This window comes from Electrona antarctica (genome assembly GCF_951216825.1).
Source record: "Electrona antarctica genome assembly, chromosome: 2".
NCBI classification, from domain to species: Eukaryota; Metazoa; Chordata; class Actinopteri; order Myctophiformes; family Myctophidae; genus Electrona; species Electrona antarctica.
This window is the reverse complement of record NC_136807.1, coordinates 41,163,556-41,190,421: the sequence shown is the minus strand read 5'-3', so window position 1 is coordinate 41,190,421 and position 26,866 is coordinate 41,163,556. Positions and strand designations below refer to the sequence as shown.

Genomic DNA, 26,866 nt, shown 5'->3' with positions numbered 1-26,866 from the left:
AGGCCTGATGCTTCAGTGCACAAATCAACTGAGGCCTCATCATCCTCTGAAATCTCTGACAGGATAGTGCAAAGACGTTCTTCGTTCTCAACAATACACCTTGTCACATCATAATGGCTTGTCCAACGAATTCCAATTAGTCGTCTGAGACAAGGAGCATCATACCTTTCTGACACATAGTGGTGACGGAAGAAGTTATACAGGAAATTGCAGAGGTCAAAAAACGTTTTGGCACATGGATCACCCTGCATAGCATGCACAACCATTAAATGCAACTGGTCGTTGTATACTGTAACAGTGAATATATGGAACATATCTATCCACCTTCTTTTGAAGTATAGTGCTTGGACACCACCTCGTACTCCACTCATCACCAAAGCACCATCATAACACTGGCTAACTATATTGTCAGCACTGTAGCCAGCCTCAGAAATGTGTTTTAATATCTCAGTGCTGGTGTACTCAGCATCAAGTTGGTGCAAGTTAAGTAATCCAATTAGATGCTCCTCTGGTATGGATTTACTTACAAATCTTAGAATTATAGACAGATTTTCTACATTGGTCCTGTCCCTTGTCCCATCACTTTTTATACAGAATCCTGCAGAGTCAGCTTTTGAATATTTTTCCTGGATCTCTGCAAGAACCATGCTGGCTATGTTGCAATTATTTCATTTTGAATACCCATAGATGTGTACGTAGCATTTTTATTCATGCTCTTAGCAATAGCAGCTAGCTTCTCATCCTTCTCTAAGGTGTACTCCAATAATTTCAAAAAAATACCAGAAGCAATGTCATCATGATCATCAGCAGTGGGCACTGCCCACCCCTGCCCCCCCCCCCCCCCCTCCTAGAACCGGCCTTGTCTGAGAGACATAATGGACCACAGACCTCCAGAATGTTTTAATCTCCTCACATTCCCATAAGCAATGGAATAGTGCACCTTTATGTTCACTACATTTATAACATAAATCAGGAATGTTAGGATCAAATTTATTTACTTTCTCTGGGGTTCTCATTATCCAATTATACTGAATTAGTATTTCTTTTTTTATCCCACGATTTTGTAACCCATTTTTCACCCCTGTGTCAATTATCTAATGTGATCCTGGGCTCTACTCCCTCCGCCAACGTGGGGAGAGCAACGGACTTGAACTCATGCTTCCTTCATGCATGAGTGTCCAAGTTGCTCCTTTACACCTGACAGGGGGGAGTTGGACGTAGCGCGTGGAAGGAACACATTATTCCAACCAGTTCCTTTCCCCTCCATCAGGCTGGCCAGGGGGATGCAGACCAAGGCGCAGATGGAGGGATTACATCGACTCACTGGCCTTGGAACGTATCGGGATCCCCCAGGAGGAAGTCACTAATGTTGCTCTGGAGAGGGAAGTCGAGCTCTCTGGTGGAGCTGTTGCCCCCGCAACCAGACAACGGATAAGCGGTTGAAGATGGATGGATGGATGGATAAAAAAGACAATAAAATCCTAATAAGTAGTATTAGGATAACACAAGCGGGTCATGTTTGGAATTGTAACAGCTGAAATCAATAATATATCAGTATTCTTCTGATATTAACCTGCGGGCCACATTTAGTGAAGTTGGGGGCCGCATGTGGCCCCCGGGCCGCCAGTTGCCCATGTATATTCTAGAACCATCTCCGCTCATCGGTCACGTCGGTGCCTGCCTGCTGGTTGGTGGTGCTGCTGGGTACGTCACACCCACCACGAAAGCCAGGAAAGCACGCGATGTGACACCGGGCGCATCTGTTGGTGCACTTATATTATTACTTACCAGTCCAGTTTATATCCGCAGTTGTTTGTCCCTTCGTAATCTTTGACGGTAAAACAAAATAGGCAACGTTGCGAGAGACATTGTTGCCCATAAAGAGAGGAACACAAGTGGTATAAAGTACTGAACAAGATGTAAGTGTGCAAGTTTCCTTTCTTGTGGCTGTGAAGGCACAAGTGATATGATATCATGGGTGTGTGATTGGGATACATTAGCCAGCTAGCTAGCAGACATTAGCGTGCCGAGGTGCAGCCGTGCATGGTCTCTCCAACGAGACTCGTCTGCCGATGCACGGCATTTGTTCTTATGAAGAGGAGTAAAAACATGCACGAAGAAATGCGAGTCCTTTTTAAATAGATTCCTTAGGTCAATTACCATTAGCTCAGTTGGCTAACTGTATTTGACCTATAGTCGATACATAGCTTGCTAACGCTAGCAGAGCTACTATACCACTACTATACCAGAGTAGCAAGCAGAAAAATGACGGCGTCATGCTTGTGTATGAATTGAAATGTGGACTTACAGCTGCTGTTCATTGGTGACAATGATGTGACATTATTAGTTAATACACCACATTCATAGCCAGAAACGCAAACCTTAAGCTGAACAATATGCAGGCCTGGGCCACAACAAAAACTAATCTCAGCCATGACTGAGTTGCACCATCATCAGCACCAGTTAACACCCTGCATGTCATTTTACAATAATGTATTACTAGTGGCATCTATGTCCTCATAGTTACTGTGAGTTAACGTGTGACACAATCTACCAATATGGTTAAGTTGTTCACACCTTTTGACTGAGGAGGACCACTGTACTGTTGGTTTTAAACATTGCTATGTGGACTAGATTGTAGGAGCAAGTTTGATATGTACCTCCAGCCAGGGATATTCACATTATTGAGAAATAGTGTCCTTGGGCTTTATTCTGCACAATTTTTACATGCTCATCTAAAAATAAAAACAATTGTATTTGGCAGAGGGGAGCCAGCTTCAGCATCATGGTTTATATATTACTTTGCCTGTGCGTAGTATGAAATTGAAATATAATAACATTAATTATTTTGCAGTAAGGTTAGAATGAAGTAGTAATGGGTATGTATTAATGGTGCTTTCTTTGCATATAACCCTCTTATCTTTCCCATCAGGCAGCCTGCAAGCGCTAAGTGGTACGACAGGCGGGAGGCTGTGTTCATTGACTTCACTGTAGAGGACAGCAAAGATGTAAAAGTAAAATTCGAGAAGTCTAAATTCACCTTCAGGTACACCAACTTCACTAGGTTTACTCATCAATGGCAGCCTACTAATGAGTCCTTTCAATGACTAATGAGTTGTTTCCCAGATGACTGTACTTCTTGCTTTAAATCTCAGTTGTCTCAGTGGGACGGATAACCTCAAACATCAGAATGCATTGGACCTTTTTGGAGCGATTGAACCCAAAGTAAGTTGAACCTGTATCAGTTGTGTTGATGCTCTTATCTTATTCACATGTATCTAAACCATGGCGGTAGTATTTAAACCATATGGGCGGCGGTGGCTCAGGGGTAGAGTGGCTGGATGGTAACCGCAAGGTTGCCAGTTCGAACCCAGGCTCCCCCAGAGTTAGTGTCGAAGTGTTCTTGAACAAGACACTGAACCCCTTATTGCTCCTGATGTGTTGGTTGGTGCCTTGCATGGTCTTTGTCGCCATCTGTGTATGAATGTGTCGGTGAATGTATACCCAATCTATGTAAAGCTATATAAATTTACCATTTATGTACCCCCCCCTCCTTCCCACTTTCAAACAGGACTGCAAGCACAGACGTACTGACAGATCTGTGTTATGTTGTGTACGAAAAGCAGAGCCTGGGAAATCATGGCCACGGCTAACCAAAGATAAGGCAAAGGTGATCTCTGTTCATAAAATATTTTTTTATTTTATTAATCCACATTAGACAAAGTGCTGCAATGCAAAGTACTGCAATGTTTACAATAAAGTTGATTTGAGTGCTTATTTGGAAGAACTTTGTCTAATGTGCATGTTGTATACATAAGGTGTGTGGTTAAAATCGCATCAAATTGTGTTCATTTACATACTCATCCTTTATTATATCTCCTTTATAGTCCAACTGGCTCAGTGTGGACTTTAACAATTGGAAAGACTGGGAAGATGACTCAGATGAGGACTTGTCAAGTTTTGACAAATTCTCTGAGGTAAGGTACAGCACAGCATAGACATGTCTGCAGAAGGTGTGGTCCCAATCAGACAGTTTCTGAGAAATCAGTTGCCATTTCTCCTGTATTTTTCTGTAGATGATGAACACCATGGGAGGGGATGATATACCAGACCTGGATGGTGGAGAAGCTGAGGTACAGTATATTTTAACACATTGACTGCCAGGTATGAACTAATTAATGAATCCACCACTGCCACAGTCTTTTCAGTGCAGACCTTATTTTGAACGCGATCTGGAAAAAGAATCCAAGATAAATGCGTTTTAGTAAATCTGTTTACATCGAGGCGGATGGGAGACAGATTTTTCATTTCCGGTTTTATCGGTTTCCTAGCAACCTAGAGTCAAAACAAATACAATATTGATATGATATACTATATTTAAGTACCCCCCCCCCTATATGGTCATGATTGACGTTCCACCATGATCCTGGATGGCTTGAAATTAATCTTAAAATAATTTATATAAATATTTTTGGAAATCTCTGGGAAAAAATAGTAGTCTGAAACGATGGAACCAGAAAATGGCCACCACTGCTATGCCCGGCCTATATGATACTTAAGCAATAAGCCACGAGAGGTCTCAGGTTACCGGGTATTTTACAATGGCTGGGGGCGTAGGCAGACCCGACGCGGAGCGGAGGGTCTTCTACCCCCCAGCCATTGTAAAATACCCGGTAAGCTGGGGCCTTGAGTGGCTTATTGCTTTTCTAAAACGGTTACAAACATATAGCAATATTAACCTAATACAACTATTACATTCACAAAAGTATAGCTACGCTTTGCACCACCAGAGCGAGCCACATCACTTCCTTGTTTTGCTCGGCAAGTAGGCTATGTGACGGGAGAATAGCGCTTGATGTCTTTACGGGGCTGCCTGGAGCCACACATTCACAGTCATATGAGCCGGGCGGTGGTTAGACGCCCGCACGGCATGGGTTTGTAAAGTAATCAAGCGCTCCCCTTCCCCAGTACAGCTACAGAGATGCGGAATCAGGTGGGAATGATATAAAGTGATTGAAGGTGTGGGTTATCGGTGAAATTTACACCAGTCACGTGACGGTAACCAGCCAATCAGAATCAAGTATTGGGACTACCCGTTTTAGAAATGTTCTTTTTTGGATTGACCCAGGGGTTTATGTCATTATTGTTGTATGAAAAGAATGCATTGGTTTAATCTATGGAACTTTACCCATTTCTTACTTGTGGTCTTTTTGGGGGGTTTATTTACAGCATGAGAAGGCAGACAGTGATGATGAAAGTAAGTACTGCTCTGTTTGATTGCTATTATATTTGAAATTTTGAATTGCTTCCGTTTTCAAATTTAATTTGGTTCTAATGTTATTTACATTTCCCTGCTCCTGCCAGAGATGCCAGACCTTGAGTAACAAATGTTTTGATGCCACCCGACAAGTGAACAAAGTGAGTCACATTTCGAAGAAGAGGGAGGCTAGAAATGAGGTGGCAAGCATGTGGAGAAGGAGGCCTCCGCTCTACACAGTTTCCAAAGCCATACTTCTCCGAAGCAGGGAGTGACTGTTGGATACAGACGTGCACAGTGATCCTTAATGGTTTACAGTGCGGTCCTTTGCTGTTCTGTTTTGCATGGACAATTCCGTTGCAATGATATGTCATTGTCCTTTGAATTATGACTGGAATGGGTTGTGCTGATGTCTTACACCCTTTTTCCCCTTTTTGTCATTTGCAATGTAAGTAATTACATACTGAACACATTTTTATTTCTAATATAGAAAACTAGTTTCAAATTCCTATTTTCAAAAAAGGTAGATTTTTTTTAATGAAAGATTCTCCCTTAATGTTTGTACTGTAAATTGCAGTTAATTTTTTGCTTGTTAATTTATAATGCAGATTAGCTTGAAATACATTTCTCAATGTATGTCAACAATGGCTGCAAATATTTCATTTATTTAAAATATTTCAGCAAATAAAATTATGCCTGTAATTTACAGCCTGTGTTATCGTGGAGTGACAAACCTCATGCAGGCACCTTTACATAGGTGTGTTTGTTTCTTATGCCAGTGTACAGAACATTCTGAGGCAAACATACTTTTGGCTAATTCATTTTTTGTTTTTTGCTGTTCTTGCACATTGTTACATATACAAAAAAAATCTTCCATAAACAATTGTGTGCAGAAATTCTTACAGTATAGTATACCAATAGATTGATTGTTTTTACTGATGGTACAGGTAACCTCCCCGCCCTCATAAAGTCTTTGCAAACTTGTTAGGTAACTTTGTTAAAACGTTTTGATTTTGTCAAATGGTGCAGGAATTTTGGACACCCTATTTCTAATAAAACTGTTTCAGATCACCTGAATATAGTTTTAGTTTTGAGACGTTACTCATTGAGGCTTCACAAAAATTGGGAGAATGTTCTGTGTTGTGAATAATGATACAATAAATAATCAGAGTCTGATCACAATTTAGAAACGGTGCTGATTTTTACAGGTCTATTGTATACTTCTACTAGAAGACATTCCAGAAATCTTATTCTGTCAACACTTTTTATACCCCACAGCAGTTTTTTGAAAGACCAGTGAGAGAACACCTGGAATTACTTTATGTATGTTAAGCTACTTTATAGCAGGAAAACGGTCATGTAAAGGCATTGTTGAGTTGTGGACCCTAGACCTAGAGTTGACCTTCCAATAGGTAATTCACAGCATTGTAGTAGAGTTCGACTTCCATCACAAAATACTATTTATCTAAACACGGGACAGAGTAAATCAAAGCTTAACATTTAACCATTCATTATTGCAGAATAGTTTCTTGATCCTACAAGGTGCATGTTTTCCTGAACCTCCCATGCTGTAGAATTGGAAATATTTTGGCTTGAGGCTCCAATGATCGTTAATGTATGGTAAATAGTGGTGCACAATATAATCGGTAGTGTATCCAAATCTGCCACAGATAATGATGACTCAATAATAATGTGACCATCAATGACTGTCACGTTTGTTTTGTGTATTTCTAATGTTTGAAGGCAGCATAATCCATATATCGGAATCGGTCAGAATAGGTATCGGCAGTATGACCCTGCAAATAATCGGATATCGGTTATTTCATAATCGTGCACCCCTAGTAAATAGGTTGACTCATCAGAGTAGGGCCTGCCAAAGTGGGGTCACCCTCACCAGGGGGTCCCCCCTCCCACCCCTGTGATGTAACACATTGAAATTATAGATCTTCATTTTTGGATCTTTTGCCAACACTTGCAGCGCCCACTAAATTACTTCCTGCAACAGAGGAGGAGGACACAGGCTGCACTGGGATCTGGAGCCTGAGAAGATCAACTCTGATATGGAGCATATGGTTTACTTTATGTACAGCAAGATCTGCAAGTCCCTTGAGATTCTTCCTCCCACCCAAGCTGCATTGACTGGCCATGTAAAAAGTAGCATAGTGGTCCGGGCACCAAGGCCAGAGTGTAGTCTGACAGCGTGTCGAGGGGTCGAGTCCCGATCCCGACAGCCTTTGCTGCGTGTCACTCCCCATCTCTCCCCATTTCCTGTCAGCCTACTGTCCTATCTAAAAAAGAATGACTTGGGAACCTTATTTTTTTGAGTGGTGTAAACCACTCCTACAACTGGCTTTTGTGTGCAGAAAAAATGAGCATGGTTGCTATGTTCAAAATAATGTCTGATGTAATTAAATCACACCCGGGTGAACTGGATGACCGTAGCAACCATGCTCATTTTTTCTGCACAAAAAAAGCCAGTTGTGAAATCACATCCGGGTGTGATTTCATTACGTCAGATCAGAGCTGATCAGGCTATATAATACCTTACCTTATATAATACCTCACATCGGACAAAAACTCCAGCTGAATCAACTTCATGGTCACAAATCATCACATCAGAAGACGACCCTACCTAGCCAAACGTCAGACCACAGCTGATCATGCTATATAAAACCTTACACCACTCAGTTCACACGGGTGTAAACTTTATTTTTACATTTCTTCACATGACAATACACATGTATGCAAGAAAACACACAAAACACACAAACATATACAACCCCCCCCCCCCTCCCCCCTAGGCTAAAACTAAAACTAAAAAAACAAAGTGGTGGGACAAAGCAGCGGACAATCATAGATCAAAAAGAGTCAAGACAGGGACATAGTCGGACACAGTCCGGATTACAGTTCACTGAAATGAAAAGTTCTCAACAAACTCCACAAAGGCACTCCAAGCCAGGACAAAGTTTTTGTTGGGCTCTGTCCACTTTATACCTGAGCTTCTCCAGAGGCAGGAATGATAGAACTTCTTTTAGCCATTGTTGAAAGGAAGGTGCCTTATCCGACTTCCAATTAAGGACGATTAGTCTACGGGCTAATAGGGATGCAAATGCCAAAGCATTTGCTTGTGGAGATGTGAGTGTACAGTCTGGGGGAACTATGCCAAAAATGGCGGTGTGGAAAGAAGGTGTCACCACTGTTCCACACATATGAGAGAATACGTCAAATATCCGCTTCCAGTAGGTAGTGATGGAAGGACACGTCCAAAACATGTGGCCTAACGAGGCTGGGGTCTGGCTGCATCTTGGGCATCCAGGGTCTGGCATGTTAAAGAGCCTGGCCAGCTTATCCCCTGAATAGTGAAGTCGATGTAGTATCTTAAATTGAATTAAACCATGGCGTATGCACATTGAAGAGGTGTGAATACGTAGTAGACTGTCCTCCCACATCTCCTCAGAGAGCTCTACACCCAGATCTCTCTCCCAGGCAGCTTTTGTCTTGTCCCAGGTTACTGGTTTTAGATCTCGTATCAAATCATAAATCACAGACACACGTTTTTTCGCAGTGGGGCTAAATTCCAATATAATGTCCAATTGATTCTTGGGTGGTAAGTAGGGGTATGAAGGTAGCTTTTTCTGTGTAAAACTGTGAATTAGAAGAAACCTAAAGAAATGAGATCTGGGTATATTATGATCTGCATTAAGTGTTTCAAAAGAAATGAACATCTCATCAGAAAAGAATCACAGAAAAACACCAGTCCATTCCAGTGCCAATGTTGAAATGCATTATCCATCATTGATGGGGGGAAAAACTGATTGTTGGCCACTGTAAAAAATCTAGTACTGTGCTGGTTCAAGCCAAAGTGCTTTCGGAACTGTAACCATATTCTGAGTGAGGCTCTAACAACCGGGTTTGTAGATTGTATGGTACGGCCAGATGGTAACGGAGAGGTGAGTATTGGCAAAGGATTGGACAACAACTCCATATGGACCCAATCTGGTCCCTCTTCATAGTCATATGTATATCTCCAATGTAAACATTTTACAATATTTGCAGCCCAATAGTACCAGAGAAAATTTGGTAAGCCGAGTCCCCCAGCTTCCCTAGGGACCTCCAAGTAAAAAAAAATTATCCTGGGGTTTGAATTGTTCCAGATAAAAGATGAGATTAACCTATCTATTTGTTATGAATATAGGGATCATTTGGAAGAGATAGAGAAACCTAGGTAGAATCGTCATTTTAACTATATTAATACGGCCTTGGGAACATTATTTGACCCCTCTTAGATGCCAACTGCATCTCCAAGACGCTATGTAGTGGGCACTGCAAGCTGGAGGCTGTTGCTGCTGCACCTGATTATGTGGATGTGAGGATGCCTCAGCCTCACCAACAATGAGGGTCCAGATGGCAACATCTAAGAACTAGAAAGGTGCATTTCTGGGAAAATTGCGAGTGTGACTGTACCGACCACCCTTACCTTGTTAAATACAGTATGATGATGATGCATTCTAATTATGTATTGACCCTGACATCACAGGGACCCTAACTATGGGCATAGATAGATATATATGCCACAGGGGAGTTGAGTTACAAAGTTAAAGAGTAAGGAATGTATAGTTTCTAAAAACGTGTACGTCACCAAGAGGGGGGGCGGCGTCTGAAAAGCTAGGGACGGCCCTCTCGTGGGCTTTAAATTCTAGCCCGCATCACTCAGAATAGAGTGACGGTGGTATGTTTTTGTAAATATTGAGCTCTTTCTTGGCGACAACATAGTGAACCAACACCAGGATGGATAGAAAGAATGTCGGGCCCAAATACATTACAAGGACAAGGAAATTGTTGTGAACAAACACGGCTGTGCTTAGATACTTTGTTGAACGTTATGTCTCTGCGCCCGTGCGCCATACAGCCGAGATCCAAGTCATTCTACGTCTTTTTGTAAACTCGTCAATCTGGGTTCCTTGGTGCTGTCTCCATGCTGGAAAGCTGAAAATCTAATTCCGTTTTCTGGCTCATTCCCTCGACGTGACCTGCTGTGGCACTTATTTACTGAGCAAGTCAGCACCATTGTGAGGTCAGTTTAAAAAAAGAACATATACAAGCACACAGGATAGTCGCTCAATGTAAACAAACCAGACAAGCCAACAAGTATGGCGGCCGCTACCACGTGACACATATGTTGACGCCCCCTCCAGGAGATTTTGGTACACACTATACAGCAATACAAAGGTAAATAACAATAAAATGCACCACAGACCCTAAGATGCATCACAGCCACGGAGCAAGCTTGTCTCGTCAAAACCACGTGACTCCCATTGAAAATGAATTGCGAGCTGCTCTGCCCCCCTCTCCCCCAAGGACAGTGAGAGAGCACGCTGTCTTTTATGTGTAAGCGATGCCTTACACCTATACAACTACCCTGCACTAGGCAGAAAAACAACAATAACTAACATCAGGTTAGGTTAGTGTCAAGTGTCCAACCGTGCAACCAGTACAATCAGTGGCATCAGTGCAAAGATGCAAAGAAAGGTGACAGTGTCCACAGTGCAATCAGTACAATAAATATCTACTAACTACAGCAAAGTCGTTAGTGCTTATAGTCGACTCCTTGGTACATATTTTATTCCAGTTTTATGATAGTTGACCTGACAGAGCGCCCCACGCGTGTGTGTCTCTCGTTGTAAATCTTCATCATAGCTTCCGGCACAAAGAACATGCCATGTCTACAGTTCCACCCATGCCATGGTAGATGAAAACGGCAAAAGAAAGGGTATGGTATTCATTAAATATAGTATATAATACTATATTACTATATTAGTAATATGAATATAGAGCTCCCTTTGTGGTGTGGGCTAGTTAACAGCACCATAAAATAAAATAGGCTTTTATCAAGCTGTGTGTGGGCTAGCACCAGGCATATTCCTACACTGACGAAGGCCTGTCAGACTACCTGGGTGCAAACCCAGGGCCCCTAGGACCTTGACCTTGTGAAATTTGTGTAACACCTTAATGACCAGTCGCAGTTTTTAGAGTTACATGGTAGAATAAAGATCTTCTCTTTCTTTCTCTCGTTGATGGTGAATGTTAGACTAGTTGTTTCAAAATGTATCAAACAAAAATGTTATTTATTAACATTTAACACTAATAAGAAGGGATGTCTTTGGTATTGTATTGTTTGTTCCAAGAAAGTGATTAAGTATTAAGGCCTACTTATTTATTCACCTATGATAATCTGTTCATTATATGTTCTCTTCACATTTTGTAAATGAAGCCTCATTTTGTAACTTCAGCAACAATGTTTTTGTTCATCCTTACAGAAATGTAGCTTTTTACTGGGTCCTTCCTTAATTAAGTGGTGCAACCACTTCCTTAAGTGACTATGTGTGTGGGTGCGTCTGAGCACGAAAACAGCATGGTTGTTTTTCACCACCTGTGCACAACCTAACACAATTACACACACGCACATATTAACTGTATATATGGTGATTTTGGGTGTGCCAGTACAGTACAGTGACAGAACAGTACAGTACAGTGGAGGGTACAGTAGAGGGACCCCACACAGTAACTCTGTCATTTCTCAACCGTTTCGGACGCGGGGCGGGCCGGCACCCTGGGTACCCCCCCCCCCCCCCCGGGGACCCCCACACGGAGTTGCACCACTTACTTCACTTGTAAACGTTCAAAAATAATACATTTTTAGCTTGTGGTCCTTGGACTTTTGGAATTTTGCTGAGTGGCCCTGAGCCATCTTAAATTAGGTAGCCCTGCCCCTGACTTAAATTCTTCTTTTCGTGTCTTTGAAGCATGTGGTTAGATGACAGTTACCCATTTCTTTACATAGTCTTTTGCATTATTGTTGAACTCTGCGAGATCTTTTAAACTGCAAGGGTTGGGTAGTAGAGGGCAGACAAGGCAGTGCTGCATCGTATGGTCCTCTGGAGTCTGGACCTCTTCCCCACATTCACAGATGGTTGGGCCGTGACTTAAATTATAACTGATAATGATCAATCAAGGCCCTGAAGTTTGATTGGGAGAAGAAAAAGAAAACAATAAACCAATCATGTTAGTTATATGTGACGAACTTCCTGGTCACGTTCCCGTAGGTCTCCCATAGAGTTGAGGTCTCCCCTATGTTTTATTATTAACATCAGCAGCCGCGAGCAGCGCCGTCGAGCAAGCTCACGCTTGTGCGACTTGACGCAGGTTTCGGTCCATATTTACGCTCGCTTTCACACAGACCACTGAGACCAGACACGGATATAACTCTCTGGTTCGTGGTTAAGCCGAGACATGGGTTGAAAGCAAAAAGGGGAACATAATGAAACAAGGAGTTATCTCTCTCGGCTAAGCTGTCACATCGCTAGTGTGGCCCGTGTCAGATAAGTGAAGCTAAAGCAAGCTGGGTTTTTCGCTGGGCTCGTATCAGCCCCAAGGACGTACGAGCTAGGAGGCGAGACTACTGGGACGAGCTGTGGTGTTGGACGGGTTGGATGGCATTGCCACAGGGTAGGGAATGGTGTTTTAAACCCTAAGCAGATGAGCCGTGTGACTGGATATCATGCCTTGACTACAAAAGACTTCTTATCCGCAGATAAACTGCAGCGAGCGAGAATAAGGCCTCGTCCGATGGAGAATAAATAGTGTTTTTTTAATCCGGCCAGAAAGCAGCGACGATCGAGCCACGGCAAAGGGTGAGCTGTCGAAATGATCAAAGGAAACGTTTGTAGGCTATGTTTTTGTTGGAACATGATCGAAATGTTGCAATCGGTAATTTAGCTGTTGCGAAAATGTAATCGACCTGCTGTTGACGTTTAATGTAAATACAACAGTCTCAGTATTTCTTCTCTCTTTTTGTTCAACAGGAATCTTTATTCAGAATTAAGGGAATTTATGGGATCACAAGGTAATGTTATTTCCCTCGAATTATGCATTGTTGTTTTATGTGACTGTTAGTCGGGTATGATATTTACAATGAACAACTGTATTGATGGGGTGCAGTCTCCTTTGTTTACAGTCTGCATTTCAGAACAGCTGATATGTCCTCAGCTCAGCAATGCCGCGATACTGCCTGTTGTGTAGGTTTGACGTGCTGCGGCCACTGCGACTAGCTCCTCAAACAGGGTTGTTCATCACAAGATGAGCAAAAATAAATATATAACGAACATAGGCTACATAGTTTTTACCTAGTTTGACATTTAACTACGACTTAAAACAATCAAACCAATTAATACTGGTCTCAATCTCGCGTGTGTGTCATTCAGTGTTTTTGCTTTGCAGCGCTGCTTTGCACGAGCTCATTAGTTTAGGCCGAGTACCACAGGAGCATAAATAAATACATACCTTTACAGGCAGAATTTAAAACACTTTTATTCCGATTGGTTCATATTTAGCAAATAACGATAACATATGTGCGTTGCAAGATGCTAAAGTATCACAAACCTTGTATCTTTTGTAGAATATAATCGGTATGAAAAATAGGGTACTGAATAGGATCATATAGTGTGTGTCCACTATACTACAACTTCTAGTAAATTTGCATTCAAGTGCAAATCACGTTTTCATGAATGCTACTGCTCTCAGACCTGTCTAACCATATGCCAATGTCTCCTGTGTGCATTTCTGTGCAGTTTCATCTGATGAAATGAGTGTGCGTGCTGGCCAGGGTAGTGATGAGGTGCTGGTGTCACAGGCAGTGTGGGATTACCTGGTTGCAGCCGGGCGTCCCTGGCTGATTGACTTCCAGGACAAGCAGGGGATGAGCGTTGGTATCATTAGGCGAGGAGAGAGGGGGGGCTGCTGTGCTGTAAGGCTGCAGCCCATGGAAGGCTCCCGGAGAGCTGGCCTAATGGATGGATCCATCTCCAATGAGACCCGCAAAGCCTTCATTGACTTATGCCGCTGTGCCCGCAAAGAGATGAGCAAACTTGAGGGTGGTCCCAAGAGGAAGCGGACTCTGCTACCTTGTGTCGGTGTCCTGCAACCAAACGGAGAGGGGAGCATGCTCCCGCCGCCACCACCCCAGCCTCGGCGCTCCCAGAGGCAGCAGCAGAGGTTCAGGAAGCCTGCTGACGAAGAGGCCTGCATGATGCTTCATGAAGCAGCTCACAGGAAGGAAATGGAGCCTGGCATGGCCTCCCACACTGAGGCTGAGGACAACACCTCCTGCTCCATTTGCATGGGGGACATGGTGGAGAAGACAACCCTGGAAAGATGTGGTCACTCTTTTTGTCGGTCTTGTTTGGATCAAGCTTTCAAAGTGAAGAGGGCATGCCCCGTGTGTCGGCTAGTGTATGGCCAGTTGATTGGAAATCAGCCTGCCAGTGGTAGCATGATAGTGGAGAGAGACCCAGACTTGGAGCTGCCTGGGCATGAAGGCTATGGTTGCATCTGCATCATTTACAGCTTCCCTCCTGGACTACAGGCAGTAAGTAGACCAAGGGCAAGTGGAAATGAAGACCTTCATTGTAATACCTTCTCTATTGGAGTAAGAGACTTGAATAGAGTTCACAATAGTCATACAGTTACCTTCTCTACTACAAACATTCTACTACAAACGTTCATAACTTGATAGACCAAATATTACAATTTTGATTAACCTAAGCTACTTTACAAACAAACTAGTTTAGCATAGAAATGATTTTATACTGATTTTATGTATTTGTTTTCCTGTGGAAGTTCATCCAGTTCTTTTTCCCTTCACATTTTCCATTTTCCTTTTCTTTATCTAGCATATTTCGTTTGCTGATAACAATTTGTCCAGTTAAGCAAAAGCAACTTTTTTTTTATATGCTTCGGTGAATATTTTATCTTCAGTTTCATGATTAAATTATTATTAATTCTTCAAACCACGGTGAAATTTAAAACAAAAAATTGTATTATTACACTGTACTACATACAAGTATATTTTTGTATGTCCCAATATGTATGATGAAATATAGCTCAAATATATATACATGTATTATGAAATAGAGTACAATTAATTGATTAGCGTTAGCTTATGGACTATGTTATGTAGAACAAAATAACAATGTTAGCCCTTGAAGCCGAGAATGTTTGCAATTAACCTTTGGAATGATGTATAAGATTGCAACAACATCTTTATCTTTTTTTGAAAATATTTTAGCATCACTACAACCTGATCTTGTTTTGTGTTTGTTCTAATAGCCAGAACATCCAAACCCAGGTGTGCGGTACCCAGGGACAGACCGCGTGGCCTACCTCCCAGACAGCCCAGAAGGAAACCGTGTGCTGGGCCTATTACGTCGGGCCTTCGAACAGCGCCTTATCTTCACCATTGGTACCTCCATGACTACAGGCATGCATAATGTCATTACCTGGAATGACATTCACCACAAGACCTCGATATGGGGAGGCGCCCGCTGGTATGTCGTTACTCTTTGTTACACAGTAGAGTAGGCTAGTGGCAATAGCATTTTATTATAGCCTCACAATTCCTCAGACATAGCTGTGCTATGGTGTCTGCAAAAAGGCCAGTGCATGAATAGATTTAATTCACACTCGCAGGTATAATGTGAAGCTCCAGGCTGAGATTTACACTGATGCACTGACGCCTGTTTATTTTTCCTGACAGCTTTGGCTACCCAGACCCTACTTACCTGGTGCGAGTGACGGAGGAGCTCCGAGAGAAAGGCATCACCGCAGACTGACGTTGTGAAATTGCCGGACTATTCCGGAACTTTCTAGACTCTTCTGTCTGTCCTCCTTGTATCAGACAATCATTAGGCTGAAGGTTCTGTTCCGACGGCGTCCAGTCCTAAAAGGACAGCTGAAGACGACTCCCTCGACAGACCCAGTCTAATGCTGTGGTAGAGCCTACCACACTACACCTTGTCCTCCTTCTGTTCATCCGTTTTTCTTGGGAATTTGACCTATCCCAGTGCTTGGTATGGAAGAAAAATAATTATGAGTGTGGTGCATTCTACTATAACACAATCCTCTACCTGTCACTGTTGGCAATAGGACCCAATATCTGATGCACTCATTTATAAATCATGGCGTGTTGAAGTTTGAGGTACTTATATATTATTTTAGCAAATCTATGTTTGAAATGTAAAGAAAAAGGACAATTATTAATTATGTTCTATTAATGTTTGTTTCTATGCTGGGGAACAGTTTCTTTGTTACAAGCACACATTCTTTTGTCCCCCCCAGTAGTGTTTGTTAAGTAAGTCTCTTATTTGATCGTTACTAATTACCTGTTGTAAGGTTGGTACTTGGATTATGTGGCAGAAGAGCACTGCTTCAGTAGAAAGAAATAGTTATCTAAAGTTATTGCAATCTAATGCACTCACAGGCACTTTGGTAATGGAGTCAGTTTTCCAATGAAGTAGGAGTATGGTGTTTACCTCCTCTTGATGGGAGAGTGCTCGGGGAAACAAGTCTGTAAGGCCACAAGCTATTAGCTGGGTGGCTACAAGTTGATGTCAATTGCTTGAAGCTCTACATATTCCTCATTTTTCATCATTTTTTTACTTGATTAGGAAGAATGTTATTAGATGTCTCCATGGCAGCACCTTTTGTTGTATGTCCCACAGGCTCCCTGCTATTACTCAAGCCCGTTATTCCAAGATGTCTACCAGGTTTTGAGCCTCGTCAGTTCAGTTGTTAGTAGTACAGTGTGCTCATTTCTAATGACCAGATTTATGACGATGTCAAATGCAAAGGGCATACAGACTTTACCAAATCAAAGGCACAAAACCTCTTTAATTATCTATGCCACTGTCCCTGTACAAATGGCAGATTTGCCTGATAATTGTCTCATTTAAAATGAGCTAACTGCTGTAAATTTGTCTAAATAGATTATGAAGATAGAGTGAAAACCCGTTACCTGACTCAAGAAAATTTCACAGAAACAAATATTGCTGTTCATTTGAGTTTTGGAAATTTGGTCTGATTTTATTGTGCCTTTCCTATATTCAATTTTGATACAAATCAAGCATGATGTTAACTAATGAATGATAGCAGTTCAGGCGTGTTTAGGTGTTATTTGATTGGTTAACAGCATTATGTTTGTAGCTATATTATCTGGCTTTCAGTAAAGCTATCATACGGTTCATGATAATATATATAGTATAAACTGATGTGTATATGATTTAAGTTCTCATTTGTATACATTATGGTAGTCCAAAAGCTTAAAAAAAACAACCTCACAAATGGTAAATATGTGTGAATGTGCTTGCTAAGTGCAGTAACATGCTTGACTAGTGACAACATATAATTAATTTGATTAGTCAGCTGGTCAGAAGATATTTGACCCATACATAAAATAACCTGTCCTCTTTTTCACAAATATTTTCTTTTTTCCTTTTTTAAGGGACCAACTCAAAATTTCTTGTGACACAGGATTGTAGTTTACTAAAGCTACCGTGCAAACATTTCTATGCAGTAAGTTACATGATCAGAAGGGGCCAGAAAACTGAATTGTCAAAGGGATTGCACATTGCAAATTTGATTGTTGAAGAAAAGTTGGAGTTTTGCTTTTTCTAATTGTGTTTATTTGTATTTTATGAGTCTGTTGATATTCAAAATAATTGCTTTACATTTTAATACTTGAATAAAAAGGTTATGTTATAGGTTGCTGGTTGTTTGAATAATATTACATTTTTGGGATTCTGTAACAAGTCCTATTCATTGTACAAATGTGACAGGAGGTACCGTATCCATTGTATTTGTACTTAAATCAATTCTGGCACAAGGGCACCAGAGCAGACTTTTACATACACATGCAGGCCTACAGTAGCCTACCATTATTATTGGTTATTACTCAATATTTCACAGATGGCTGATCTGATTGGCCATGGTTTTGTTCAACTAGCACTTTCACCTGTGGTGGTGTTACCTCAAAAGATTTCCCCACTGCGAGAGTGCGTCTCCGTCACGGCACCATGTGTTAGAAAAAGTGGGTCTGGTTTGACGGGACTAGCAGGAGCAGCACTAGTCTTTGAGATGTGATTGTGAAACTTAATTCGCGCATGGGTTGCTGTGGTCAGGGTTTTCTTTACTGTAGTGTTTTGGATCAATTTTGTTAATTAAGTTTGTCAGAAGACACCATTCGGACGTGTACATGTACTGTACACTACTCGTTAAACGAAATATCGAATAGTTTTTGCAGGGGCAGGGCAGGGGCGTGAGTCATCCACACAAGTAACCTGCTTCCTCCTCCCAGTCGGCCCATGGCCCACATAGTCATTTCCCAATTCAACCTCAGTTTACCATAGACTGTAAAAAGAAGGGTTGTTCCTCTAGTCTCTAGCCGGCTCCTACACTGACCCGAACAGACACTGGGGAAATGGATGCTCATACAAATTACAGCGCTACTGCCGCTACAGAAATGGAGAATATACACCGTGATGATGATGCTTGCGCCATATGCCTCAGCAACATTCGAGATAGGAAAACTTTAAATTGCCGCCACTCCTTTTGCACTGAATGTATTGAGACGAGTTTTAAATACAAGCCTGCTTGCCCAATATGCAATACTTTCTACGGAATCCACATTGGAACACAACCGGAAGGGAAGATGACAGTGGCGCATACCTGGCAGCGTTTACCTGGCTTTGAAAACTGCAGAACCATAGTTATTGAATATCGCTTTCCCGCAGGAATACAAGGGGTAAAGAAAGTGATACTATTATTGGAAGTTTGAAGAGATATTGTGATCTGTGATGTGAAAACGTAGGCTGGCCGCGGCGTGCCGCCTGTTAAAAGCTTGTTGAGCTAACACACTTTACAAATTTGAATTTGGCCACTGGGTGGCACTACAGGTCATGTTAAGTGCCTCCCAGTTATAGGCCTAGTTAGCCTCATAGCATAATTGCCTAAGTCATATTTTTAAGGTTTTCAGTTTCAGGAAAGAATAAATTAAAATCAAGTCATATAGTGATTTAGGCAATCAATGGCAAAACAAAGCAATGTTTATCTGCCTTTAATTATATGTGCCTATTCTTATTTCTTCCTAAGAACTTTCTTAACACTGCTGATTCATCCTGCCTTTATTGCCTATGTCCCGACTCCCAGGGCCGGATATAGGCATGGGCACGGCCCTGACTGCCCCACCAAACATGATGGCCTGCAAAACAAAATCAAAGAGGTTTTATTGAATAGAAAGTAAATCACTAGAAATGGTCTCACCATCCTGCAATTCTCATTTATCCCTTGACAGCCTGAGCACCCTAACCCTGGAGTAAAGTATGCCAGCACATCACGTACAGCCTTCCTGCCAGCTTGCGAGGAAGGAGAGAAGGTCCTGAGGCTGCTGAGGAAAGCCTTCGAGAGGAAACTCATCTTCACCATTGGACGATCTGTCACCACAGGCCTCAACAACTCTGTCACCTGGAATGACATTCATCACAAGACCAGCATGAATGGTGGTACACAACAGTAGGATCATATTAACATTCTCTATTTATATATCAGATAAAGTAGCGCTAATGCATCCAAAACTATCCATTTACTGTGCCACGCTAGGTGGCAGCAGAGTGTAGCTAAGCCTTGCCAGGGGGATTCTTGGATTTTTGCTCATTTCCTGTTTCCCAGCCTGGAGACCACCATTGTAACGACAGGCTATTATTAGCATTAGCTCACGCTGTTTACCGTTAACATGTCGGGAGCGATGCGGTACAAAATCACAAATGACATCCGAACCTGGGATGGATGCCGATCACCATGGACAGCGCTCGTATTTCCAAAGGCTTTGAAAATCTTACTTTAAACAGAGGTAAATGGGGGCCGTGTGCAAAGACCCTGGTGCTGGGGGTGACGGAGGCGTTGCCTAGCAACCGGACCAATGTTAAAAGCGGATTTTCGGCCTAACCGCTTCATATATGGTGTAAAGGGGGGGGTACGGATTTATCCATAGCTGGCGTATAACGTCCCATAGGCGGGGGGTACAGATATTCATGTAGTTGGCAAAATCCTGGTCTGGATGCCAAGTATTTGCCCAAGGCTCAATGGACTGGTGTCACCCTGAATATATGGGTGCAAAGTTGTACATTTACTCAATTATTGTACTTAAGTACAATTGTGAGGTTATGAAGTATTACCAAATTTCAGTAGTTCTACTCCACTACATATCAGAGGCAAATATTGTACTTTGACTCCACTACAATTATTGTAGATTTGGATGATTATTAATACAAAATATACAGTAACCTAACCACAGTGCTCACAATGTGTGGCAATGCTATTATCAAAATACCTTTGTACATTTGGAAACTTGTGAAACAGAACATGATGTCAATGATCTCTCTTATGTCTGCATTTCCTTCTCTATTTCAGTTTTGGGTATCCAGACCCAGATTACCTGTCCAGAGTGCAAGAAGAGCTCCGCCTCAAAGGTGTGACAGAGGATAGCTAACAACATTTAATTTAATTCTCATGGAAACAGCCAAAGAGCACTACAGCTTTTGGAGAGTGTATTAAAGTGCCTTAGATGGCCCACAGAGATGTTCAGTTCAGGCTATATGACATCAAGTCATAGCCATTGTCTGAGGCTGTTTTTGCAAGACTCGTTGAGCTATTACTGTCTGCATTAGTGGACAATATTGATGCTTGAATCTTTTTTCTTTTCTTCCCCTAAGTTCTTATTAAGCTTATATATAATAAAACTACTGTCCAAATCACTGTCGAATAATATATGTACCAGTCCAAATGTAGCAAATCAGTATTGTAACCTGAAAGAAAATATCTTTACTTTTCAATCTTGTAGTTTCTCTTATAGTCCACTAGGGGGAGGGCTCCCCTAAAATACAACTATGAAGCTACAGTATGGTGGTGTATCTCTGTTTGGCATGCAGCTGTATCATCAGTGGCAGGCAGTGCAACCCCACATTCCCTACAGCACCACCCAAGCCTTATTGCCTGAAGTCAGTGAGAGGAGTAGAGCATCTGCTATAGAGGATGAGTCATGTGTTTCTATGGAGATCAGGACAGCTTTATCTGTGGAAGTCTTCACTGTGTACAACAGAGACAGCTTTTATGTTATGAAGTTGAGTTTCATATTTTTTTTGTGTGGTAAAGTCAGCACTGTAATGTAGGCAAATTGAGCTGTGCACATTTGTGAGCATAGACAGACATGGTTGAAAATGGTAAAGATGGAATAAAGACCAGTGTTGACAAGACCATCTGTTCATCTATTCTGTGAATTTGGTTATGTGCACGTGCATATAGCCTACGCCAGTATTTACAGAGTTTCAATATCTTACAATATTGTCCCTGACTGTCAAGAAGAGTATCAAAAGACAGGCCTTTAAGCTGTCACATCCTGTAGCAAAATATGTCCCCAGTAATTAAGTAACTAGTGACCTCACGTCACCTCACCACATGTAAGGCAACATGTTTCGTTTTTGAAATCGACTAAGCTCACTGACCCTGACCGGAGTGCGGAGTGCTTGCTCCTTGAGTAACTGCTAAACGCTATATGTTATGTATTCACCAGTGATGATCAAGGGTATTTTAATCTCTCTCTTTAATATAAACAGTATAGTATATTTATGTCATTCCTCTAAGTCCCAGAAAGGTGAGTGTGACATTGCAACGCTCTGTTGTTTGGCTTCTTCAGTGCTTTGGCACCGAGGTGGCACAGAGGTGGCAGAGGCATTTGACATTACTGTAGTCCAGGATCTTCGGGCATCTGCTGTCCTCACAGAGCAGGGCAGGACCCATCTGGACATTTCTGCCTCTCCTAACTTTTAATTCATCAGTCCATCCATCCCACAATTCATCACACTTTTATCATATTGGATTAGATTATTTTTTATCTATGTCAGTAACCCACTTTCTTCTCCATCTGTTGTTCTATATACGAACAAAGTGGAACACCATAGTATTTGTGTTATCTGCACATTTTGTACATATTTTTAGCTTTATTTGAATATTTTCAAACCGATCATGGGGCATTTGTACTTAGGCTGTCTGCTGTTGTGAAAGTTTATAGGTAGATAAATTCAAAGTCCAGCCGTCTGCCGTCCAGCCTCTCTCAACCCTCACTGGGGAGAATTCTGGGAGGAAAACGGAAAAGGGCAGAGTTGTCCTGTTACCATACATAGCCACACATATACCCAATTAAGAGTATATGGAAACCACACTACACCATGCCAAGAACATTTTCAATTAATTTGCTGTAACCTACATTTGAAAACTTAATTTGACAGTCTGAAATGTATCCTTCCATGTGACTCACATCATTCATCCATTGACGTTTCAGTGCAAATCCACATCCCTGTTTTTAATAAATCAAATGTAATAGCTTATCCGGCACTTGAAATCTAATCATTCTCTCTCTCTCTCTCTCTCTCACTCTCACTCTCACTCTCACTCTCACTCTCTCGCTCTCTCTCTCTCTCTCCCCACACACAGTATAAGAGTGTGTATGTATGTAACTATGTATGTATTAGGGGTGTAGCGAACGATATAGTAACTATCGAAATATCGATTTTAATTTAAAAAGTATATCGATATGTAAACAGCAAGTATCGTATCGTTTTACTTTGTATCATATCGTTTTGAAATGGAAATAATTGGTATTGAATCGTTTTGCAATGGAAATAATCAATTTGATCAATACTAAGTACTTTTAAGTTTGAAGTACTCATTTTAAGAAGAAAAAAGAAAGTATCGATAAATGTGTACAGTATGTGTATGTATTAATGATCATGCAGAGCAATAGTGTGGATTAAGGAGTTAATTGAGAGATGAACAAAATTGAATTGTATATGCCAAGCCCTCCTCTCCTCCCGCTGCCCTCACTAGTGATGACAAGCAAATATTGAATGACAATATGGATGTCTTTGCCACTCAACAGAAACCCTGTTGTCATATGTAACATTACTAGGATATGGTGTAGTGTTCTCTGCATTTGGAAGAGATTTTGGGTTTGTGTGCGCGTGTGAGCGTGCACGTGTGCGAGTGTTGTACAGTAGTTCTCGCCCCCTCTCCCCACTGCTGTGCTCCTTAATTAGAGTGCTTCAGGTTGCGGGGAGAGCCTTGGCACACAGCCTGCCTGTCTGTCTGTCTGCCTGCCTGCTTTTGTCTTCCCATCTCCTCTTCCTAAAGCAACCCAATAGTGGATCACTGTCTATCTGGGTGTCTATCTTCTCCCTCCTTCACTCTAATGAGGATCATTCCCTCAGACAGAATACCTTTGATGTTTTATTTTTTAAATGACTATGTCTAAAATCACCACTGACTGGAGGCAAGAATCTTCTGCTATCTGGAATAATATGTTATCCCAACTATGAGGGACAAAAAATAGGCTATTTCAGACTGCATGTTTAGTAAATGGACAAGTGGAGGCTGAGGAGGCATCTGTCCCCATACAAGCTCTATACGACAGAATGTGTCAGCCCACCAGGCGCGCCTGAGCCATGGAGCAAACGGAGCAGCTGCGGCACCATTTGAAATAGTGGTGTCGCAACGCGACACCACTATTTATCACCCCCCCCCCCCCCCCCCCCCCCCCCCCGGCCGCCGCCACGCTCGAAGCGCACGGTGCGCGACAGCGAGAGAGAGAGAGAGAGAGAGGAGGAGAGGGTGTTTGTCTATGTGTGTGACAGTGTGAGCGCGGCACGCGCGGCGCGCGTGTAGTGCACGCGAGCTGGGTTTCCGAGGCTACTGCTCTGCTGCTGACGCTATTTCCGGTTACCTTTACGCACGGGGCGCACGGATTTGAATTTCTCCGGTCAGCCTGAATGTGTGTGTTGTTGTTGTCAACATGGCTCAGAAGAGAATGAGTGATTTATTTGGTGGGTCCAAGCCCAAATCAAGTCTAGTTAATGAACCCTTGGCCTTCATGGGCACCAGCAGCAGTGTTCAGCAGGGAACGAGTGCTAACGTTGTTGGAGGAGAAGGAGGACAATAATAAAAACAACAGCAGCAGCAGCAGCAGCAGCGCAAGCAGCAGTGTCCATCTCACGTAGCCTACATAATGACATTCTGGACACGTAACTCACGTTGGATATACAGTAAATGCCATGATGAGGGAATTAACCACCCCGGAGCGCAAGAGCACATTTGGGGTTTAAGGTAAAGCATTTACAATTTAACTATATTATTTCTCTAATAGTCACTATTGCAGTGAGAAATAATATAGTATTTACTAATTACTATGGCCGCCGTGCCAACTGAACTGCTGAATGCTGCTGCAATTTAATGTTAGATATTAGATTCTGACGGGGAGGGATCTATGATGAATGATGACGATACAACACCGGGGTCGCCGAGCCCAAGCGCGCTGCGCTGTCAGCTCGTCTGTTGTATAATAGGGCTATAATTTATATGTTTTGTTTTGATATCGGCGCCTTGCCAATGTCATGTGTAGCCTAAATAGGCCTATGCCTTTTTATGATGCATTTTGTCAGTTTGTTCATATAACTTGCGTGTGGAGAGGGAAAGTAAAAGCCACTTTTCCTTGTGAAAATGCGCGAAAACGCGCGTGCACGAGGCACATGCACGCGCATTTTTGCGCGCGCGCTACGCGCGCGCATGAGTCCAAATCTATGCTCCCCCACCTGGAAACGAAGTTAGGCGCCCCTGCAGCCCACAACACCACCAATGCTCATTCACTCTGCCTCAGGCTGTTTGCCTAAGAAAAGCAAAGTGAAGGTGGGTGTATGGGTGCCTGTGGCTTTTGTCTGTGTGCCCTTGACTGCATCTGTGTCCTTACAGTATGTATGGAAATGCACAAGCATCCGCGTGTGCCTACACACACGCACGCTTGTGTGTATGCATGTCCAGACTGTTTCTTACATTCTGTTCTCTGATTCATGGCCTGGGCTACATGGCTTTTTGTCTGCCTGATTTAGCAGAACCGACCCTTTGCTTTTCTTAGTATTTCTGACAGATTTAACGACTTACTTCACCAATGGGGCACAAGACAAGAGCGGAGCTGGCAACTATAGAGGCTTTGGCTGGGTTATCAGCAAGAGAGATTGGAGGCTCCAGTCAAGCTGTTCTTCATTAGTGACAGCCAGTGTCGCCACAATATGAGAATAACCACACATTCGCATCCTTCCTCTTTGAGGGAGAGGTAAAAATGGTGTCCAGTAAATATATTTCCCAAGCACTTTTAATCCCAGCCTGCCACACATCACAGCAACTCTCTATTGGCTGTCATGGCAACTAATACGAGCTTTCTTTCATTTTGCCTGCAGAATACGAACTAAGGGCCTCTCCTCCTTTACAGCTAAAACAAACCACTTTCAGTTGCTTTTTTCTTTTTCATTTTAATGGACTTCATCTCCGGCTGGCTGAAAGAACAGGAGGGGCAGAGATTATGTTTTGTCGAGTAAGTGTGTGCTAATCTCACACATCCAGCTTTGTTCGGATTCAAACCTTGCATGCAAACTCCCAGTTAGAATTTTGGGCTTTTGGCCAATCACTATCGCCACAAATGCAAGAGTACTTGCCCCTGCCCCCCCATCTTGCTCAAGACAGCTGCAACGCACATCTTACACAGCCCTGGCTAAGCAACCCAGCCTGGCGGGGATATGCACTCTGAGGAGTACCCTCTTCTAGTGTGGTTTGGAAATCAGAGTAGGCTTCATTGATACATGACATGCATTCTTCATCAGGTGATATTCCATCCTTACCTACTGTACTATTATGATGGACCCATTAGGTGTCAAAAGAATCCCATAGCTTAGAACCAATGCAGATGCCATGGTGTCTAAAGTGGATACTCATGCTAAAAAGAGAGAGGACCTTTTATCTCCAGCAGTAACACAAACCTGTATTCCAGAGAGCTGCGATTGGCCAATTTTAGAGCCTGGGGTCTTTTGTATTGGAAAACTGTATCCGATAACACCTCTGCTGCATGTGATCGTTCAAAGAAGGCAGTCATTGTGTGTTCCTTGAACAGCAGCCTATCCCGTTTCTCTCTCCAGTCTCCATTCAGACAGATCAGATCTTAGGTTTAAAGTATCACTGGGAATGCTGTACTGTACGGTACGGTACAGTACAGACAGGCCGCAGAGTGTGAGACTGCAGGGATGCAGGTTAGATGTGCTTGTGAGCAATGCAGGTGCTCCCCAGGCAACCTGGCTGTCACCCTTCCTGTGCAGGGTGCACAGCATAACCATCTCTGACTTCCGCTACAACTCAAGGTCATGCCACCTCCAGAAGTTCTCAGATGACACCGTCGTCGTCAGCTGCATCACAGGTGACAACAGAGTGACCATGACAAAGTGCCTTCTACAGTAAGGGCCGGAACAGACTGTTCTTGCTCAGGTCCTTCGGCATGTGTAATAGGATGCTGCAGATATTCTAGTCTGTAATGGCCCTCTTCTTTGTGATCGGGGGTCACTTGAAGGCTACGGACACAAACAGCCTTAACAGGTTGGTGAGGAAGGTTGGGATTACACTGGATGGGGTGGAGTGTGTGGTGAAGGCGCGTGCACCGAGGATCCTGGAAGCCAGCAGGGCTAACCACTCCCGCCACCTCCACGTGGAGATTGAAGAGCAAGTGAGCCATAGGAAGGAAGGACGTATTCCTTTACACCAAGATGAGGTTATTGTGTGACTGTCATTAACATCCACTCTGCTGTCACCTGTTACGTTACCTGTGTGCACTAACTTATTAGTGCACAAACCTAG

General features: G+C 42.6%; 2 protein-coding genes across 4 annotated transcripts; both read left to right on the top strand.

The window, feature by feature from the left end:
- The first annotated feature begins 1,659 nt into the window (after nucleotides 1-1,659).
- ptges3a (prostaglandin E synthase 3a (cytosolic)) lies at nucleotides 1,660-6,466 on the top strand. Of its 3 annotated transcripts, none has more exons than XM_079518937.1 (8): nucleotides 1,660-1,931; nucleotides 2,937-3,046; nucleotides 3,127-3,225; nucleotides 3,572-3,670; nucleotides 3,888-3,977; nucleotides 4,077-4,133; nucleotides 5,230-5,257; nucleotides 5,365-6,466. In XM_079518937.1, exons 3-8 carry the CDS (start codon nucleotides 3,127-3,129, stop codon nucleotides 5,382-5,384), a joined length of 393 nt encoding a protein of 130 aa, XP_079375063.1. In that variant the 5' UTR covers nucleotides 1,660-1,931; nucleotides 2,937-3,046; the 3' UTR covers nucleotides 5,385-6,466. The 3 variants fall into 3 exon arrangements, with proteins under 3 accessions (XP_079375063.1, XP_079375061.1, XP_079375062.1); XM_079518935.1 differs by having other exon boundaries at nucleotides 1,661-1,919; nucleotides 2,933-3,046; nucleotides 3,156-3,225; XM_079518936.1 differs by lacking the exon at nucleotides 1,660-1,931 and adding an exon at nucleotides 2,121-2,127 and having other exon boundaries at nucleotides 3,156-3,225.
- Nucleotides 6,467-12,355: 5,889 nt separating this feature from the next.
- dtx3 (deltex E3 ubiquitin ligase 3) lies at nucleotides 12,356-17,854 on the top strand. The gene is made up of 6 exons (XM_079528811.1): nucleotides 12,356-12,763; nucleotides 12,849-12,948; nucleotides 13,120-13,160; nucleotides 13,885-14,681; nucleotides 15,422-15,639; nucleotides 15,849-17,854. The coding sequence occupies exons 3-6, from the start codon at nucleotides 13,148-13,150 to the stop codon at nucleotides 15,922-15,924; spliced, it is 1,104 nt and encodes a 367-aa protein (XP_079384937.1). The 5' UTR covers nucleotides 12,356-12,763; nucleotides 12,849-12,948; nucleotides 13,120-13,147; the 3' UTR covers nucleotides 15,925-17,854.
- Nucleotides 17,855-26,866: the final 9,012 nt, after the last annotated feature.

What these genes read in the sequence shown, in the direction of transcription:
- ptges3a (XM_079518935.1), top strand. An exon ending in TTGGAGCGATTGAACCCAAA is followed by an intron (nt 3,226 to 3,571) that starts GTAAGTTGAACC and finishes ACTTTCAAACAG; the next exon opens with GACTGCAAGCACAGACGTAC. An exon ending in TAACCAAAGATAAGGCAAAG is followed by an intron (nt 3,671 to 3,887) that starts GTGATCTCTGTT and finishes TCTCCTTTATAG; the next exon opens with TCCAACTGGCTCAGTGTGGA.
- dtx3 (XM_079528811.1), top strand. An exon ending in TCCCTCCTGGACTACAGGCA is followed by an intron (nt 14,682 to 15,421) that starts GTAAGTAGACCA and finishes TTGTTCTAATAG; the next exon opens with CCAGAACATCCAAACCCAGG. An exon ending in ATATGGGGAGGCGCCCGCTG is followed by an intron (nt 15,640 to 15,848) that starts GTATGTCGTTAC and finishes TTTTCCTGACAG; the next exon opens with CTTTGGCTACCCAGACCCTA.